The 18,070-nt window shown below is 41.3% G+C and overlaps 1 protein-coding gene across 1 annotated transcript in view; it reads left to right on the forward strand.

Moving 5' to 3' along the window:
- SLC44A3 (solute carrier family 44 member 3) overlaps positions 1–18,070 on the forward strand; it is an 88,052-nt gene that overhangs the window by 60,717 nt on the left and 9,265 nt on the right. The window contains exons 11-12 of the mRNA XM_019528341.1: positions 7,155–7,311; positions 10,090–10,173. Coding sequence (XP_019383886.1) covers positions 7,155–7,311; positions 10,090–10,173 — 241 coding nt within the window. The remainder of the gene's footprint in view (positions 1–7,154; positions 7,312–10,089; positions 10,174–18,070) is intronic.

Below are 18,070 nucleotides of genomic sequence, written 5' to 3' on the forward strand. Positions count from 1 at the left end.
CCCTTTTTTAAAAAAAAAAAAAAAAAAAAAAAAAAAAAAGTATCTTTTACCTGGGTTTCTTAAACTTAAGCAATGGAGAGTTACACCAGAGGGCCAAGCTCTGAGGATCTGGGGAACTGCTCCAGAACAGTTTGCTTCAGGATCTATGGAGGAAAAATATCTTCACTTGTTCCAGAGGTGTCTGCCCCTGTGCAATCTTTGTATGACACCTCTGCTTCAGCTCACCATTATTTATTGTTTTGGAATACTATTATTTAAATCACCATTATTTATTATTTTGGAATACTATTTGTTTTGTCCCATGCTGCATAAAACAAGAACCCAGATACCAAGCTATTCTAAGTTGCATTGTGAATCAGAAAAAGATCCTATTACTACTATCCACCCACTTGTCCCATGCCTACCTGAGCTTTGGGCTGCCTCGCTGTCAGGCGTGGCAGCCCCTGAGCTACTGTACGTAGTGTTGGCAAACATGAGAGCCCAGCTCTGTTCTGGAGGTCCCAAAGGCATAGACATCCCCTGCCTCCTGTACCCGGGCAAGGAAGATGACATTGAAGCTGATGTGGTGATTCCATCAACAAAAAAACCCCTTGCATAGGGGAATCCTCAAAAGACCAAGTCTATCAGCTTTCCCATCACGTGGAACCACCAGAGTGAAGTCTAGGATCTGACCCTTGGAATTGGCAAGGTTCCTGTTCCAAGTCCTGTTGAAATCACTCCCTTCTTTGTACCTCTGCTTTGCAGTTCTGCTTTTGCTTGCCAGCCGACATGTATGGTGTTGACAGAATAGTGCTTGGGAAGGGAAGTGTGATTTTCTGTGATGGTGATCCCTCTTCCTGTCCCTCAGTCTGTCAGCATAGATAAGCAGGTAAACCAAAGCAGTGAAGTAACGGGGATAGGGAGGTGCAGCAGCAACAGTACTGACATCAAAAGGGGAAGGAGATTGTGAACTATCTTGGTCCCTGCCAACAATGAAGAACTAGTTACCAAGTTCTTACATGCTTCTTTTAAAGTATTTTCTAGTGCAGCCTTATAAACGCGTTACAAGAGCTTTGTTTGTGATGCCCCACAGAGAGACTTTTCTTCTAGTTAGTGCATAGTCACAGGAAATGGAACAGCCTTTCCCTGAGGAAATCGGCTTCCCCGTACACACAGCAGTCCATTGGGCTCTCCACTGCTTCTGTATATAAACAGAACTAAAAATGGGGAATGCAGAGTTTTTTCAGCTGCATTGGCTTTACAGGTGACATCTGTTTAACCTGAAAAAATAATACTGAAACTATTCTGTTTTCTTTTACTTTAGATTAAAAAAAAATCTAAAAGGGTTTATCTATTTTAATAAAAGAAAAAGGGGTTAATTTAACAGCTGGCTACTTTTCTATGACGTGCAAAAAAGGTCTTGGTCTTCTCAAAGGTCTGGAACAGCCTGCCATCGGAGGTGGTTCAAGCACCTACATTGAACACCTTCAAGAGCAAACTGGATGCTTATCTTGCTGGGATCCTATGACCCCAGCTGACTTCCTGCCCCTTGGGCAGAGGGCTGGACTCGATGATCTTCCAAGGTCCCTTCCAGCCCTAATGTCTATGAAATCTATGAAAGCTTGTTGTTCAAGTAGTTCGTTTTGTATAAGGATTTATTTTCATCTTGAAATATTGAGAGGTTATGTGCATACTTGCCTGTTCCTTCTGATGAGACTTTGTCCCTTAAAGAAAGAGGCCTGGGGTTTTGACCAGATTCTGAAAATTTTCTACTTAAGACCAAATACTGCCAGCACTCACATGTTGAGTAACTTCAGTCACACACAAGTAGTCCCATGCTATTCTTTTGACTAAAGTTATTCATATGGCTAAGCACAGACCTTAGTCCTACAAAACATCCTGGCAGGAACTCAAAATTAAAATGCATATCAATGTTTGCAGGCTTAGGGTTTTAGAACTTAATTCTAGAGGTGCTTAGCACCTATCGCATCTGTTAACATTAGTTGGAATTGGAAGTACTCCGTACTTTTCAGAATCAGGCACTTAAGGTTGGGCCTTATTCCACCTACTGGGGACATAAGCAGCACTTTTTTGTCCACCCTGCTTAAGTTCCTCTCCTGAAAAATCCTTAACATGTCAGTCTATGTAATGCACCTTCATTTGAGCCTTAAGAGTAGGTCACAAGGAGCAGTAGAAACCCAGACATCCGTTACATTAACAGTTTCTCAGGGGCTTGAGTAGCGTGGAATAGGATCACACTTAGAAACTTAGATGCCAATGTGGGGATCTAGCCATCAGTCACTAAGATCATACCTCAGGACCAAATTTTCAGAAGCCCTTTCAAAAATCTGCCAGCAGTTTTTATAAGCTTATCTTTTCTCAATCTCATAAACTCACACTTACACATGTAAAAGAACCATGTAATATACATGTAATCAGACTAATATTTCTGAGCAAATAGGGAAATACTCCTTCCCATTTTTAATGGGCAGTTGAAAATTTGGCACTTGGTGGATTAAATATCTATTCTGGGACCTTTTCTACATTGAGGGGAAAAAATAAGTGCTTTAGTCTTTCATCAGGCAAAACTGAATAGTATATAAACTATAGTAAATGTTAAATTTGTTCCTCGTGGTCATTTTAAAACTGAGATTCAGTTTCACTAAATCATGATTAATTCTTTAATAGAGTTAAAACTATGTTTATTGTCAAATTCTTGAGATGTGTTATATGATCTGAACTGACCAGAGAGGTGATAAATTGAACTTCAAGTGCTCAAAAACCATGAACAAGGGCTAAAAAGTTAGAAGATCCTCTTGAAAATTGTGAGTTCTTTTTTTAAAAAAAAGAATGTACTTCGGGTTCTTTTTCTTTTGGTTTTTGAGCATCTGGAGTGCACTTGTGTTACATTTTCAAACCTTTTCTCTACAACCTAGAGATCTAGAATTGTTTCATAAGTGAAAGCAATCCCTTGACACTGAGGGTATCTTTACATGTGTCTTGGGAGTGAGGGGGGTTGCTTTAATTAGAGCAGCTCTCAGGAGCTGCTCTAATTAAAGCGCCCTCAGCATCTTGTGCATTTACGAGCTTTATTTCAACAAGCTTTACTTAAAGTGCTCCCACCACCATTTTGAAGCATAGGGATGCTGAATACATGAGACGCTGAGGCTGCTGGAGTGTGTGTCCTGCACATCTGCAGGCACCCCAAGAGTTTGGGCTTTGTGGAAAATACCAAATAGCACAAATATCACAGTGAAATCATAAGAACTGTCAGTATTTTAAAAGTAAAATATATAACAGGAGTAAGGCTGCTATTTAGTGTAATGCACAATACAGTTTCGTGGGCATTCGGGGTAGCATGGTGCACTATAATTTAGGGATGCATGGATAATACAAATGAAAAATGATAGTAAGGCCCAGCAGTCCTGCAGTGATTTCAATACTGGCAGATGATTGTGCATACATGAAACTTTATTGACTTCCTTGGGTCTCAATGCAAGTGTAGTGGTCCATTTTCACAGAAGTCATTGCAAGAGATGGGCTGATGGCTTCAAACACTAATGTGTGTGTATCACTATGTACATGTGACCAAATGTGCTGGATTGGGGCAGCCTGTTTTTTTAAAAATGAGAAATTTAGGCCTAATTTGGTGTGATACCAAAAATGTAAACAGTTTGGAATAGGATATAGATGAAACCATGAAGATAATTGAGCCAAACCACACTTTATTTTGCAGCTCTCCCAAACCACTGTTGTTTTCATTGGGTTGGAGTGTTATTATAGTTGTACTAGGCCAGGAGAGAAGCTACAGGCAATGTTCCCTCTAAGGTGCATGTGTGCGCAGCTGCGCACAACTAAAAGTCTGGCCACGCACAGCCTTTTCAAGGTCGCACACCAGGAGAGAAGCTGAAAGTAAGCTCCTAGGCGAGGTTGGGGCAGGAGCCTGGGATCAGCTCTGCCAGCTCCGGCGAAGTCTCTGCTAACTGGACCTGATGCAGGGGAGCAGAGCACTTCCCTGGAACCAGCAGAGCCTGTGCCGGCCCCTGGCCCCCAGCCTCCAGCCCCCAGCTCCATCCTCTCGGCTCCAGCCTCTGGCCCCCAGCCTCTCGGCCCCAGCCTCTCGGCTCCAGCCTCTGGCCCCCAGACCCCAGCCCTCAGCCCGCTTCGGTAAGTGTCCCATGCCGGACTGAGGTAGCGCGCTCATGGACTGAGGTGGTCAGTCCATGCTCATGGACCACTACTCCTTAGAGGGAACCTTGGCTACGGGTTTTTTTATTATATATTTATTGGACTACTTGGGAGATGGTTTAGTTGCTGGAGGCAGGACTGTAGGGAAAATCTCATTGTTCTTTTCCTAATGTATGTAGAACCAAAATGTTTAGCAACTTTGTTAGAACTTGGCTTTAGGGAAAATCCTTGGCTGGACCAAGGAGGTTTGGAAAAGACTTGAAATTTATATAAGCTTTAAAACCTGAGATTCTTGCTCATTCATCAGTATTGATAAAGTATAATTCCTTCCTCCATTTCAGTTGTAAATGTGCTATTAACTTAAGTACAAACTTTGCTCTCTCTGCCTTTCCTGTACTTGGTTAATATTTAACTTGCTGTTCCTTAGCCTTTTCTTTTCCTAGGTCTGACTGAAATTGTCACATGTAAGCTATTTTGAACAGAAAAGTATGGGATTACCTGAGTGAAATTCTTGCAATTTATCAAATCATATGCATTTCAGACATAAAAATGGTGTCTTTCAGAAAGCAGACCAAAATACTTGTTCTGCACGAAAATCCAGCATCCCCTGAGCTGCTCCCCTGGCTGCAAGATCAAAACTAACGCATACCAGCAACCGCTTTGCTGGTATTTCCTATTTAAAATAATGTGGTACATAGGCATATTTAAATATAACTTTATAGCAGCGATGTAGTTATTGCTATGAAAGAGCTGCAGTGATACACTCAGAATTACTGCAACACTATGATACCTATCTTGACATAGCTGTGTAATGTTTAAATTCCTTCTGTGAAGATTTAATAAAAATATATTTGTAGATCTTTCTTTTCTCACCCCACCCAGCTGCTTTCTCTCGTACACAACTCTTTTTTATGCTTTTTTTTTTTTTTCTGTAAATGATTAATTTTAAACATGATAACAACTATTAGAGGATTCACTTCTAAAGAAAGAACATTTTAGTTATGATTTAGGGTCTGATCCTTAGCCACTTGCTCAAGCAGTACTTCCATTGATATCAATGATATTTTTGCCTGTGTAGATATTTCAGGGTTGGTCTTATCATTTAAGGATCTTTAGCAAACATAATAACTAGGGATGTGCAAAGTGGGCAGTGTTTAATTTGGATTCGGCCCAGTTCAGGAGACAGTGATTCGATTTGCTGATTTGGATCACAGTCCTGATTCGATTCAGCTGAATCTGAATCAGACGATTCGATTCTGATTCAGAGAATCAGTGATTCAGCCATATATATGGTTTATGTTTTTTCTACGTACCTTGAGGTACCAGGCGCAGCTTGCGAATGCTGAGATGGGGGGGCGGATGAAGCGTCTCACAGGAGTGTGGGGAGGCCCCCCCATGCACCCCCTCCAGACCCAGGAGGCAACAGTTACCGAGCCAAGGGATCCCCCACGTGCTCTTTGGCAAACCCAGAAGTGCTTCTGGTCCACTTCCAGGTTCGCTGCTGAGTACATGGGGGACCCCCCCCCACACTGCCATGGGACACTCCATCTGCCTCAGCATCGCAGCGTTCACGAGCCGCACCTGGTACCTCAAGGTACGTAGAAAAAACATAAACCATATATATGGCCAAATCACTGATTCTCCGAATCAGAATCGAATCTTCTGATTCAGATTCAGCCGAATCGAATCAGGACCATGATCCAAATCAGCAAATCGAATCACTGTCCCCCGAATTGGTCCAAACCCAAATCAAACACTGCCCACTTTGCACACCTCGAGGTATGTAGAAAAAACATTTAAAGCTGTGTCTATGTCCGAATCATCAAATCTCTCTGAATTGAATCAGAGGCTTCGTAGAGATTAATGGGTCTCCTGATTTGATTTGGATTTGGAGATTTGGCTGCCAATATGGCCAAACTTCCTCCGAATCAAATCAGCATCTGAGGCTTCACACACAGCCCTACTAATTACAGGGGACATTGAGCAGTGTGTTTGGAATCCCTAAAACACTGTGAGGGATTTATAATGCCAAATACAGTGTTTTCTCAGTGCTTTTTTTTAGTGAATTTCCTGGTTCTGGAGAGCTAATTAGTATACATTCTTGAGAGCGATGTCATACTATTTCTTGTAAAAGATTCACATTAAACTGACCTTTTAAAAGCAAACAAGAAAAGGAATCTGTACTTGGGATTCTGCTATCCATTATATGACAAAACATGAAGCTAATTTTCATACATTCTTTTGGGATTTGGAAGACATATGCTATTACCTCAAAAGAACTTAGTTTTACCACATTTTAATTAAGTATTTTTGGTTACCAGTTAGCCAAATAATATTATAAACACATTCACTCAAATTCTTTTTTGTGTGCTCCATTGTAAATCTGAAATAAAACTGTTGGATACAATGCAAATCTTTTGGATTTACCTCAGCAACACTGAAAGCAAAATTTGGTGAAATTGTAAGTGACCTAACACACTAAATCTCATTTTTGCATGTAAGATCCTACCAAACTCTGTTTATTTTAGACTACTTTATTTCTGAAGTAGAAATAGTGATACCAGATTTGCAGACTAAACTGAAAAAGTCATAAAAGGAGTGCAGGAAGACTAGAAAGGTGACATAAATGGGATAGAAGTATTTAGAGCGTAGTTCTCATAGATTATTTACTTTTAACATTTTATAACAGGTTCTTCTATGTGATATCTGTTATTGATGGCACCAAAATAGTAATTGCTTAGGAATTAATCCAGTAACAGATTTTTAACTTGTTTTCATTCATGTGGACTAAAGATGTCCTTGAATTCACAGTTGAAGTCAGTGGAAGTCTGGACTCGGATCAGGCCCTAATGGCAAGGATAGGTTAATGCATTTCATTATCAAATGTTGAAACCACATGTGATATTACACATTAAAGAACAATAATATTAATAGCTGTTTTTCCTGGTTTTATAACTTTTTAACATGCTGTTTATTTTTCTTCCTAGAAATAAAAGTAGCCCACCAAGTCACCCGATCCTATCTTCAATATCAGTTCTTTTTTGCTATCATCTAGGAACAGCTGTAAAAGGGTCATTTTTGATCACTTTACTAAGAATACCAAGGACTATTCTCATGTACATTTATAATACTTTAAGAGAAAAGGTAGGCATGTTTTTTTTGTAAAGCAATCATACAGTAGTTAACTTGTGATGTGTAGGAAGGAAATTTCTTGAACAATTAACTCTATGCAAGAAATAGGAATGTGAGCTTTATTTCATTTGGGTTTCTTATCCATGTGCACTCCACATATACACCTCTCATCTCAGATTTTAAGAACAAATAAGAAAAACAAGTACTTTTAAGTATTAATGTTGAGTGAAGTATTTTAAATCTCGCATCATAATTATTTAAAAAACAAGCAAAACTAACCAAAAATGGCACTATTATTTTAAGCTGAAAATGTCTCCTTACTAAATGATTTCGCCTGCTTTGTGGTGTGAGACACTAGAAAATAGGTGAAATAAAAACGAATGTGTGATTACATAGTATCCAAACCATATAATTTAAGGCACATTAAAATTTAGCTAAACTATTTGTTGCCTGCCATCTAATTACCATACACCTCTGCATTTCCTGGCTTCTGTTGAAAACAGAAGTTCCAAAATAACACAGAATCCTGCTCCATTTCCAGATCAGAAAGTTGGAATAAACATTTGGACCAGAATTTTTCAAATGCCAGTCTCTGAAGTAAAACAAAACTTTGGCCTTAAATCTTTGTTAATTGTAGAGAGATAGTTAGCTCTGCTAGTCTGGAGTCAGGCAAAAGGTAGGGCAGAGTGGCACCTTATGTACTAATTCAGAGATGCATAAGCCTTCATAAGCAGCAGCTCACTTTGTCAGATGTTATTCTGCCTTCTGCTTGGTTATTTGATTCAGTAAAGACTTTTGAAGATTACCTTTTACTAAATACTGTAAAACAGATGAGGGATATTGTTACAGTCTGAGCCAGGTATAGCAGGCTCAGAAAATGAACAGTATGTGGGTGGACAGGTAGTCCTCTGAGACATCTCAACTGCTTTCAGTTCTGCCACAAAATGGGCTAGGTCCTGTCAATTTAGAGGCACTGTAATTTAAGTAAGAATGTAATGAGCCTTAATCAGGTGTGAAACACAGAGCAGGCTGTTCCCACAGGAATTAGCAGACAGGTTTCAGGTGACTTAAGTGGTACCTTTAATATTAAAATCAATGGGATTTGCAAGTGGCTGGCAGGTAGTGTAAATGGTGCTCTGTCTTATCCCTGGGCTCCATAAGTGGCTTCTACTGTACTGCACTGGGAAAAATATAGGTTCTATTTTCCACCTAAGAAGGAAGCTGTATGAATGGTGGTGCATAATTGTGGTTCTTGTAGTCCATGTAAAAGACTCATGTAAATAATGTGTAAAAATAAAAAGGTCATTGATTAATCACAACATGAATGTACATAGAAATTCCATAGTCTGATTCTCTTGTGTTACATATGAAGCAGGTGTGGATGTGGCAACTTCTGGGTGTATTTAGTTTGAGTTACTATTGTTTAGCAAGGTGGATTTCTTTATATACCAATTTGCCAGGTGCAGGAAGGGAACTGTCCATGTAGTGTTCTGACCTTTCAGTATCGAGGGGAGAAGGGATTTGGGCCTCCAACATCTTTAGGATAGTGGTTGGAAACAGCTCCAGGGTGGCCTTACCAAATGTATTTCTGGGTTTAATTTATGTATGAAGACAGTAGCCTAAGCCATAAGGCAACCTCCTCTTTCTGTGCCCCTTTCTGCCCCTCCCCAGCTGAGTAGTATGGGGAAATTTCAACTAACACTATAGTCTCCCCCTATGGGATTTGAGGTAGGAGAGGATTGATTATGATACTTTTACAGTAAAACCATCTCATCAGTGAGACATGGTAAAGTACCATCATCACTCAACTGGGCTTGGGGTATTATTTTCTTAATGGGATATAAAAAAAAATGTAATGTTGGAAAATTTGCAAGGATGTTAAACTCAATAATATATTTTAACTTCCACTGCTTTCATATAGCTCCCTACTATATGTGACCACACGCTCACAATAAGAGCTGCCTCTTATTAAAAACACAACAAAATGTTTCTGATCCCTGAGAGACAGTGGATGAAAACAGAACATCTCACATGAACAACTTGTCTTTAATGCTATCTGGGTACAATGTCTATTTATGATTGGCCTGCTGCAGTGATCCCCAAGATTTAAGACTTCATTGTTATTTTTTCAAGTACTTTGGAGACTTAACTTTGAAGTTTGTTTGTTTTACTTGTTTTATTTATTTATTTATTTATTTATTTATTTATTTGTGTTATAGATCTAATGTGAATCCAGATCCTTGCAAGAATTCAAATAGTTTCCTGACAGGACTAATCTCCTGGAGTAAAAGTCTGCATTTTTCAGTTTTTATAAGAAAACTAAAAAGTGTGTGTGTGTACACACATGCATGTGCATCAGTCTGTCCTTTTTAAGGGTGCCAGTTATTTCAGAATCTTGCAATCACTTGGATAAAATTACAAAGAAAATATGAACGCTTTATTTGTAAATATACCCTCTGCCAGTTGCCGATCAGTGCATGAAGGGTTACTGCCTTGCCTGATTCCTTTGTGCTCCATGCAGCTGTTAGCAAACCAAAGCTGCTCACAGTAGTTATTTTCTTTCCACAGCAGAATCTTCCACCCACAGGGAAAAAAAAGTTCAAATCATCAATCATTAATACTGAGGGGTCTGAATTAAAAACAACTCCCATAAGCAGGAAGGAAATCTCTGCTGTTTAAGTGAATGCCCTGTGAGAACTACAGTATCCTGTTAAGCGAGTTCATTTTAAATGTCAGTTTTATAAAAGTCTAACTCTGTCTCTAGTAACCATTTACTTCATTTTGTTGCAGGAGAGTGTGTGTGCCAGATGCTTGTTCAAGAGCTGTTTCTGTTGCTTTTGGTGCTTGGAAAGGTGCCTAAGATATGTTAACCAGGTACATTGTATCAACTGCATACCTCAAAGTAGAGTTTACATAGCTGAAGCAGTCAATAACTTAATTGTGCCCTATGTCTCAGTCTGTTTTGAATCTTTGCTCCTATTCATGGTATCAAATAGCTCCTACTATAATATCTCCTACTGTATGAAAGCCTTGTGATGCACGGACACTATATCGATGTGTAAAATGACGAAGATATATCACTTGTTTTGTAAGCCTACTTTAGAGCATTAAAACCTCAATTAATTTATTACTGTTTGACTGGAATTAGCTCATCTGCCTGTAAATGTTCTTCTGGACAACTCACAAATACTTGACAGCTAGTTCATACCAGCTCAAACACTCCAGTGTTGACAAACCAAAGATGGGTATAATACAGTGTAGGTAGATAAATTACTTTTCACCATAGGAGCTATTGCTAAAAGAGAAAACTTGACCACTGACATCTTCTGCTTCATTAATAATATATCCTGGAATATAATCCAAAAGAGGGAAGCCACAGAATACAATGTTCCCTTTCTTTGGGAGAGATCTTTATTTTTTTAACAGTTTCTTTTTCAAAGATGTTTTTATTAGAGGTGAGTGATCTCCTACATACAACCATTTTTCAAATACTTGACTCCTACTCTTTCCTTCTTGATTCTTTCCTCTGCATTCTTCCCGACTCCATTTCTATTACTGTCTGTACTACTTATGTTTGCCAATACACTTTCATTTTCTATGGTGGCCCTTCTATCTTTAGCTGTTGGATCAGGGGGGAGTGAATTTGTTCACACTGATCTCCTACCACTGTGTATGGAATTCTGCAGGCCCTAATCTTTCTCAGATTGTCTCTGGTATTTTGTTCTGTCTAATGATGACTTTGGAATTACAGGATACAAGTTATCCTGTATCTTGGTGTCTCTTAAATCAGATTCTAGTCTAGTGGCTGCCTTCCTGTGTATAGCAGCTGCATAAATGAAACTGAACGCTGGAAGGCTAGGAAGTAATTGGCTTTGCCGAGTCTAAGCTAAATTCTTGTTCAACAAAATCATTAGATCTGTGGGATGAACTTTCCGGGCGTACATTCTTGGGTAGATCTTATGGTCACTGACTTGGTTAAGAAACTTGGAGTTAGTTTTGACTCCAAACATTCCATTTACAAAGCATGTTATTGTCACCCTTCACCTTGGCTTCCTGCCCTTCAAAGATATAGCCAGCATAATAGTGTTTGCTTTCTCCAGCTGTTGTTGTATGTTATGAGTTTGTTACGAGAAGAAGTAATTATTGTTTTGTTTTTTGCTGGGTTCTAAAGCTTGTGTTTTATTCCTTGTTCTGTTAAAAGATTTCCTGTTTTTTGCCTGGATCATTGTAGTGAAATACCTATTTTTTAAAAACAGAGTTCTGTTTGTTCACTAAATAACGCAGGGCTGTTTGCTATTAAACAATTGCTTGTTTGGGTATTTATTTGGCAATGATGGCCATGTCTTCAGCTTTGTAAACCTGAGCAGCATAACATCAGGGAGAGGCTTAGAGAACAAAATAATCATGAACTTTATAAGATAACTAATAGAAGTTACATTTATGAAAGAACAAGATCAAGTACAGATTAGTTCTTTATGCAGGATAATTAATTTTTAAAATAATGTATCATATTTTTTAGGATTTTCCCCCTAAAAATATGTGTACATAAACTTGGAAGTTTTTTGGTATATATCTTGTGTAAAAAATAGGAACCACAACTTTACTAGTTGTTTCAAATAGAAGCCTAATTTTAAGCATCTAAATAAGTGGCTTGATTTCTCAGAAGTGCTGAAAATACAGCAGGTTTTGCTAAAAACAGTGGAAGTTGCTTGGTGCTCTGAGCTTTAGAAAACTGGATGACTCTTTCTCTAGTTCTTTAACATATGCTTTAGAGTCAGGTTTTAAATTACATTTTAAGAAACTTAGAAGTTTGGCCTCTTTGTATTTTTCTTATATTTTAAAAGCTTGGTTTGCATGTCTTCAATGAATTTATTTTTAGGGAGTTAAATTGCTAAAATGGTAGAGTGGTTGTTATTGAAATTGTTCCTAAGCTTATTGTGTGGGCTGATAGTGCCCATTATGTGCTTTGCCTTTGCCCCAGTGTCACATTCTCTGGTGATAACAATTCCTCCACAAGTGCATCATTACTTGTGATTTCTAAAAAGAAATGCATTGGGAACACTGATAGGTGGGAAGACATGACATAGAAAGAATTCCCCGTAGCACTCTTGCACGACATTCTTCCCCTGCCTGTCTTGAAGTCATTCATAATATTTAAATCTTCCTCTGCCTTTATTTTGTAAGATAAGCAGAGTTGAACTTGGTCAGGACTTAGATAGGAAACTTGCAGGGAAAGAAGAGGTGCCATTAGAAATAATGTGGTAATCCAGTCACAAACTGATTCCTGTGAGATAGGTGCCCTCAGATGATACTATGAGCACCGATGCTGCTCTGATGTGCTAGATTTCCAGCAGCCTTCTGTGTCTCATGTATCAGTGTCCCCATGCTTAAAAATGGTCATGGGGGCACTTGAACTAAAGCTAATCAAATGAGCTTCAGTTCAAGCATCCTCACCACCATTTTCAAGAGTGGGGAAGCTAATACATGATACGTGATGGCACTTTAATTAGAGCAGGTCTCAGAGCTGCCCTAATTAAAGCACCACTCCCCCCACTCCCGGATCACATGTAAAAGTGCCCTCAGTGTCCCATCGTGTCAGAGGGCACTGTGTAGCTGAATGTGCCATCTTTCAATCGACATATAATTGACATATAAGACTAGAGTCCTGACTGTCATATGACAGAGAGAGAATTAGCCCCGTGTAAACAAGTGGGTATTGTAACTAGACTCCATGGTTCCTCTTAAGCCTGTTCAAGACAGTGTGATTTAAGAATGGATGGATCCATTTTAGCCTCTTATTCTGCTTTTGTTTCTTTTTACCAAAGCCACGAGTTTGTTCATATGCCTTATGTAAAATCCCACAAATATTCCACATAGAACAGAAGCAGCATCCTTTATATGCCAAAAAAATGGTACCAATGGGAATTGTACCAAAGCATGAATGTAACTCACGCTGCATAAACACATTCAGATAACTGGAGAGAATTCTCCCAGATTTGTTTTCCTCATGGAAAAACTTACCCAAAACTGCATGTACAGACATTCAAATGCTAAGGCCCCGAACAGTGGAGAGCTTGCACTGTGCAGCCAGGGCAGGCCCTTATGACCATGTCTCGGCATGCTCTGTAGGCTTCCTTAGTTTGCCTGGCAATAGATCATAGCAATGCGTAGGGCAGCCATGATTGGCTGATCCTGACTGCCCATGGTCAGCCTGTTTTTCTCTGCAGCATAATATGGGGGTTGTGAAAGGGAAGTGTTGTGGAGCAGCAGAGTCCAGCAAGCAATGTATTGTCTCCCTGGGAGGGAAGGGGGAGAAGTTGGAGGGCCATGTTTTCTTCTGAAAGAAGCCCTGGCTTGTACAGACATTTGGTCTTGCAGTAAAAGTCTCCTGGGTGTGATTTAACCCTGGTTATTCCCAAGTTATTTTTCTCCTGAGGTGGCTATTTTTACCCTGGAAAAAAAAAGCCTGAGCATTTGTAGACTTGTGGTTTCTTCTGGGAGAGCAGCATGTTTGCACAAGACCTAAATCAGTGGCTCCCAACCTTTTTTTGCTGCAACCTTAAATCTGGGTCGCACCCCCACCCCCACCCCCACTGCTGACTCACTCATGTCCACCGGCACCAGCAGAGCCTGGGCCAGGCCAGGACTGTGGGGGGCAGTGATGGCGAGAGCCAGGTGGACTGTGTACCAGGAAAGCCCCGCAGGCAGGAGGGGTGAACGAGGGGTGGACACCCCGTGACCCTGATTTGAGTCATGACCCAAGGTTGGGAGCCACTGGCCTAAATAACTTGAGGTGAGAAACCCTTTCCATGTATTTACATGCATACACAACAATTTTAAAATGCCTTCAATAGTGAGAAACTCATAGGGCCTGGACACTTGACACATTGATACCAACTACAACTTCAGACAAAGATTCTGAGCAGACAAATGCAGCTATGCTGGGATTGATCAAGTCAATTGTACATCAGTTATTTCCAACTGTAATTCCAGACTATCTTCAAGTGTTCACCCTCCAGCTCATTTGAAAGACAGCCCCTTAGGGTGAATCACAATCCAAAACACTGAGATACATTTTGTCAGATTTCTTAGAAACTTGCTCAAGAGATGTCTGAAAGACAGCCTGCTGCTAACTAGGTCTCCCCCTTAATTATATCAGTTCTAAGGTGTTAAGACTATTGTTCTGTCATGCTAGATGGGTACAGGTTTTACTGATCTAGCAAGATTTTCCCCAGAAATGGACAGTTGTTGCCCCATCTGGCCACAGGAAGCAGTCTATAACTGTGACCAAACATGAGTGCATGGCTGCAGACAGCTTCAAAAATGGCCGACGGGGTAAAAATCTGAACCTGTGTTACAGCCAGGCTGTTGCTGTTTTCAGAATAGGAGTGGGGAAAGGGAGCAGGGGGAGTTTGGTCTGGGTTTTTTTCAGCCCCTCCTGGAGGGTGAGGCTGCTGTATTTAGCCCTCCCGAGGTGGAGGGGGGGGCTCCAATACCTTACCCTCCAAGTCGGCTGGAGAACCCCCAAAACAAGCGCCCTCTGCTCCCTTTCCCTGCTCCTATTCTGAAACAGGGACAGGCTGGGAGAGAGGAGGAGCTGTTGCTAGGGGAAACCAGCAGCATCCAGCAGCTAGAGTCCCCTTCCCCCCTGAAACCAACAGCGAACTTCTGTTTGTTCCAGAAGATCATTGCAACTTAGAATGCTTCCTGCAAAGTGTTCTCGGTTACAGTGGGGAGCTGTACTTCTGTCTGCACCCACAGTGTCCTGTTCAGATTGCAGTGTTGATAATTCCATTCTGCCTGCCTAAATTCCCCCTTGGTCTTGCAACTGAGTCCTGTGATAAACTGTGGTGTAGTGTTGCTATGTACTATTAAACAGTTCATCCCATAAGCAGTTGAATTCAGTCATGGGCAAAGTGATTCATGTGTGTGCATAATCCATTAGTAACAATTGTAAAGCACCCTGGGATATATCTGGATGAAAAAGTACTTTATGAATATAAAATTGTTATCCTTACTTGACAGTTCTGTTTGCCAACACTTGTCAGAATTGCCACAGGATTTCTCATCTTCTGGCTTTGATGGTTTCAGCAAGGCCCAAATAAAAGTATCCTATATCATCTCAAGTCAAGTCTGGTGGATCAAAATTTCTTTACCATGAAAAGAATACACAATTTCCTTTATTGGATCCATAGTCACTATGTCTGCCTTCCTCCCCACTTCCTAAATTGTTGTGGTAGAGACTGTACTTTTGGTATGTCAAAGCCATTCTTCCTTCCTTAGGTCTTGTTTCAATGAATTTCTTTTACAGTACATCAATAACAGCATAACCTCATTGCCATGTCTTGTTTGGGTTCATCTACAGCCAGTTGGCAAGCACCCATCCCTAAGTGTAGCACTTGGATTTTTGAAGGAATTTTTAAGAAGCATATGGTTTCTTTATATCTATCAGTACTGTGACTTTCAGGCCTCAGCAGCCTGCAGAGCCCAGTGGTGGCCGTAGTGATAATGGCCAGAACTCATTGAAACAGAAATTCAGCTACTGTCTTAATGTATAAGAGCCAGTACTAAAGCTGTCTGACAGTCATGTCCGTGGCTATTGATGGGCTTTCTACTGCAGTAGAAACCTTTTGGGTATCAGTCTTTCAAGAGCTCTGTGATTATGAGGCTAAATGACTCATGCCAAAATTGCACCTTGTAAATACTAATATAAATACAGTTTCTGCAGCAGAAAACCATTAATACTGTGTCTTACTCCTTACATACCTCTCTTTCCAGTCCTTTGCACCCCTAAAATACTGTGTTTTAAAGTTTCAGGCAAATTTTTTTATTGACAATTAAGCTACATTTTCAGTCACCTTGAATACAGACTGCTGAAAAGTTTAGCTTCACTTAAACAATATTTTGAATGTATGTTTGCCCTGAAGAGACTTCATATATATTACAGCAGGAAGCAGAAACCCCTTGGGCATGGGTGGATCCAGACTTTGTAAAAGGGGTGTGAGATCAATAATCGGTGCTGCAGGGGTGGCTGTACCACAGCTCCCAGCCTCCTTCCCTCGCCCTGGTGGGCAGGTGGCACAGGAGCAGCAGCAGGGTTTTTTAAGTCCCTCAGTCAGGTAAGAATCTCTTCTTCCCTGCTCAGGGCACATCCCCTTTCCTCCTGTCCCCTCCCCTCCTGGTCCCTGTCACCCCCACCTGCCACGGACTCTGTCTCTGCTGTCCCCAGTTGTTTGGGAGTTGGTGCAGGTGGGGGTGGCTCCAGAACCACTCCTGCACTACTCCAGCTGGGCTGCACATGAAGCCAGGCCTGGCCAGAGACAGCAGCAGTAGTGGTGCTGGTGGTAGCAGTGGGCTGGTTCCCTTCCCTTGCATGGGCTCCTGAGCTGGCAAAAAACAGCTGGGCAGGGAGGAGCAACCTGCTTGCTCTTCCTGCTGTCCCTAATTGAGCCTGGCTCCCTACAGAGCCCACCAAGTGAATCAAGAGTGGCTCTGGAGCCTCCCCTTGGCCCTGGGGTAGCCAGGGACAGTGGTAGTAGTGGGCAGAAAATGGGGAGAAGGGCATGCGAGGAGAGAGGAAGTAGTACTGAGCATGGAGAGGAAGGGAGAAAGGAATTCTTATTTGCCCTGGGGACTTAAAAAAAAGTCCTATGGCATCAACTGAACAGGTCATCTGCACTACTGCACCCCATCTGTATCCACCCCATCCTTTGGGTCCTTCCATGTTCTTTTTATGATGACCCATGTAGGTAGTGAAGATGAACAGTAGTGACCAGTTCTTTCTTTGATGCAGGCTGAAACTGCTTTCCTTGAAGCAGTGGACATAATATACCTTGACTTTAGCAAAGCTTTTGATGCTGTCTCCCACAGCATTCTTACAGGCAAGCTGAGGAAATATGGGTTGGATTAATAAACTGAAGGTAGATAGAAAGCTGGCTGGAGTGTTGGGCTCAACAGGTACTAATCAATGGCTCAATGTCTAGCTGATAGCTGGTATCAAGTGGAGTGACCCAAGGATTTGTTTTGGGGCAGGTTTTGTTCAACATCTTCATTTATGATCTGGAAGATGGGATAGATTGCACCCTCAGTAAGTTTGCAGATGACATCACACTGGGGGGGTGTAGTAGATACACTGGAGGATAGGCTAGGATTCAGTGACCTAGACAAATTGGAGGAATGAGCCAAAAGAAATCTCATGGGGGTCAACAAGGACAAGTGCAAAGTCCTGCACTTAGGGCGGATGAATCCCATGCACTGCTACAGCTTGGGGACTGACTGGCTAAGCAGCAACTCTGCAGAAAAGGACCTAAGGGTTACAGTAGGCAGCAGTGAGTTGCATGAGTCAGCAGTGTGGACTTGTTGCCAAGGGAGCTTTGTAAACAGCACAAAATTGGCCTTTAAAATGGCTTATTGCTGTTTCCATGTTTGGCGGCGTATTCCACTTTAATAGCATTGCTGTTTGCATGCTAGGTGGTGTATTCCGCTTTAAATGACTTTGATATGCAGCAAGATAAAAGACTACCTAACACAGTGCAACAGTGCATGGGGCGCTGGAAGCCAACATGCTCGGGCCTTGGTGGGCCCCGCGCAGCTCAGGGGTTGTGGGAACAGCCATGCAGGCAGGCTCCACTGAATTAAAAAAAAGTGGCGAGCCTGATCTTTCTCTTTTTTTTTCTCCCTGGAGCCTGCCTGAGCTGTGTGGGGGCCCGGTGCTTCCTTCTGTGGCTGGGGGCAGGGGGCAGTGCTTCTCTCCATGGCTGCGGCGCCACCC

This window comes from Gavialis gangeticus, unplaced genomic scaffold (genome assembly GCF_001723915.1).
Source record: "Gavialis gangeticus isolate Ggan-Ray unplaced genomic scaffold, GavGan_comp1, whole genome shotgun sequence".
NCBI classification, from domain to species: domain Eukaryota; kingdom Metazoa; phylum Chordata; order Crocodylia; family Gavialidae; genus Gavialis; species Gavialis gangeticus.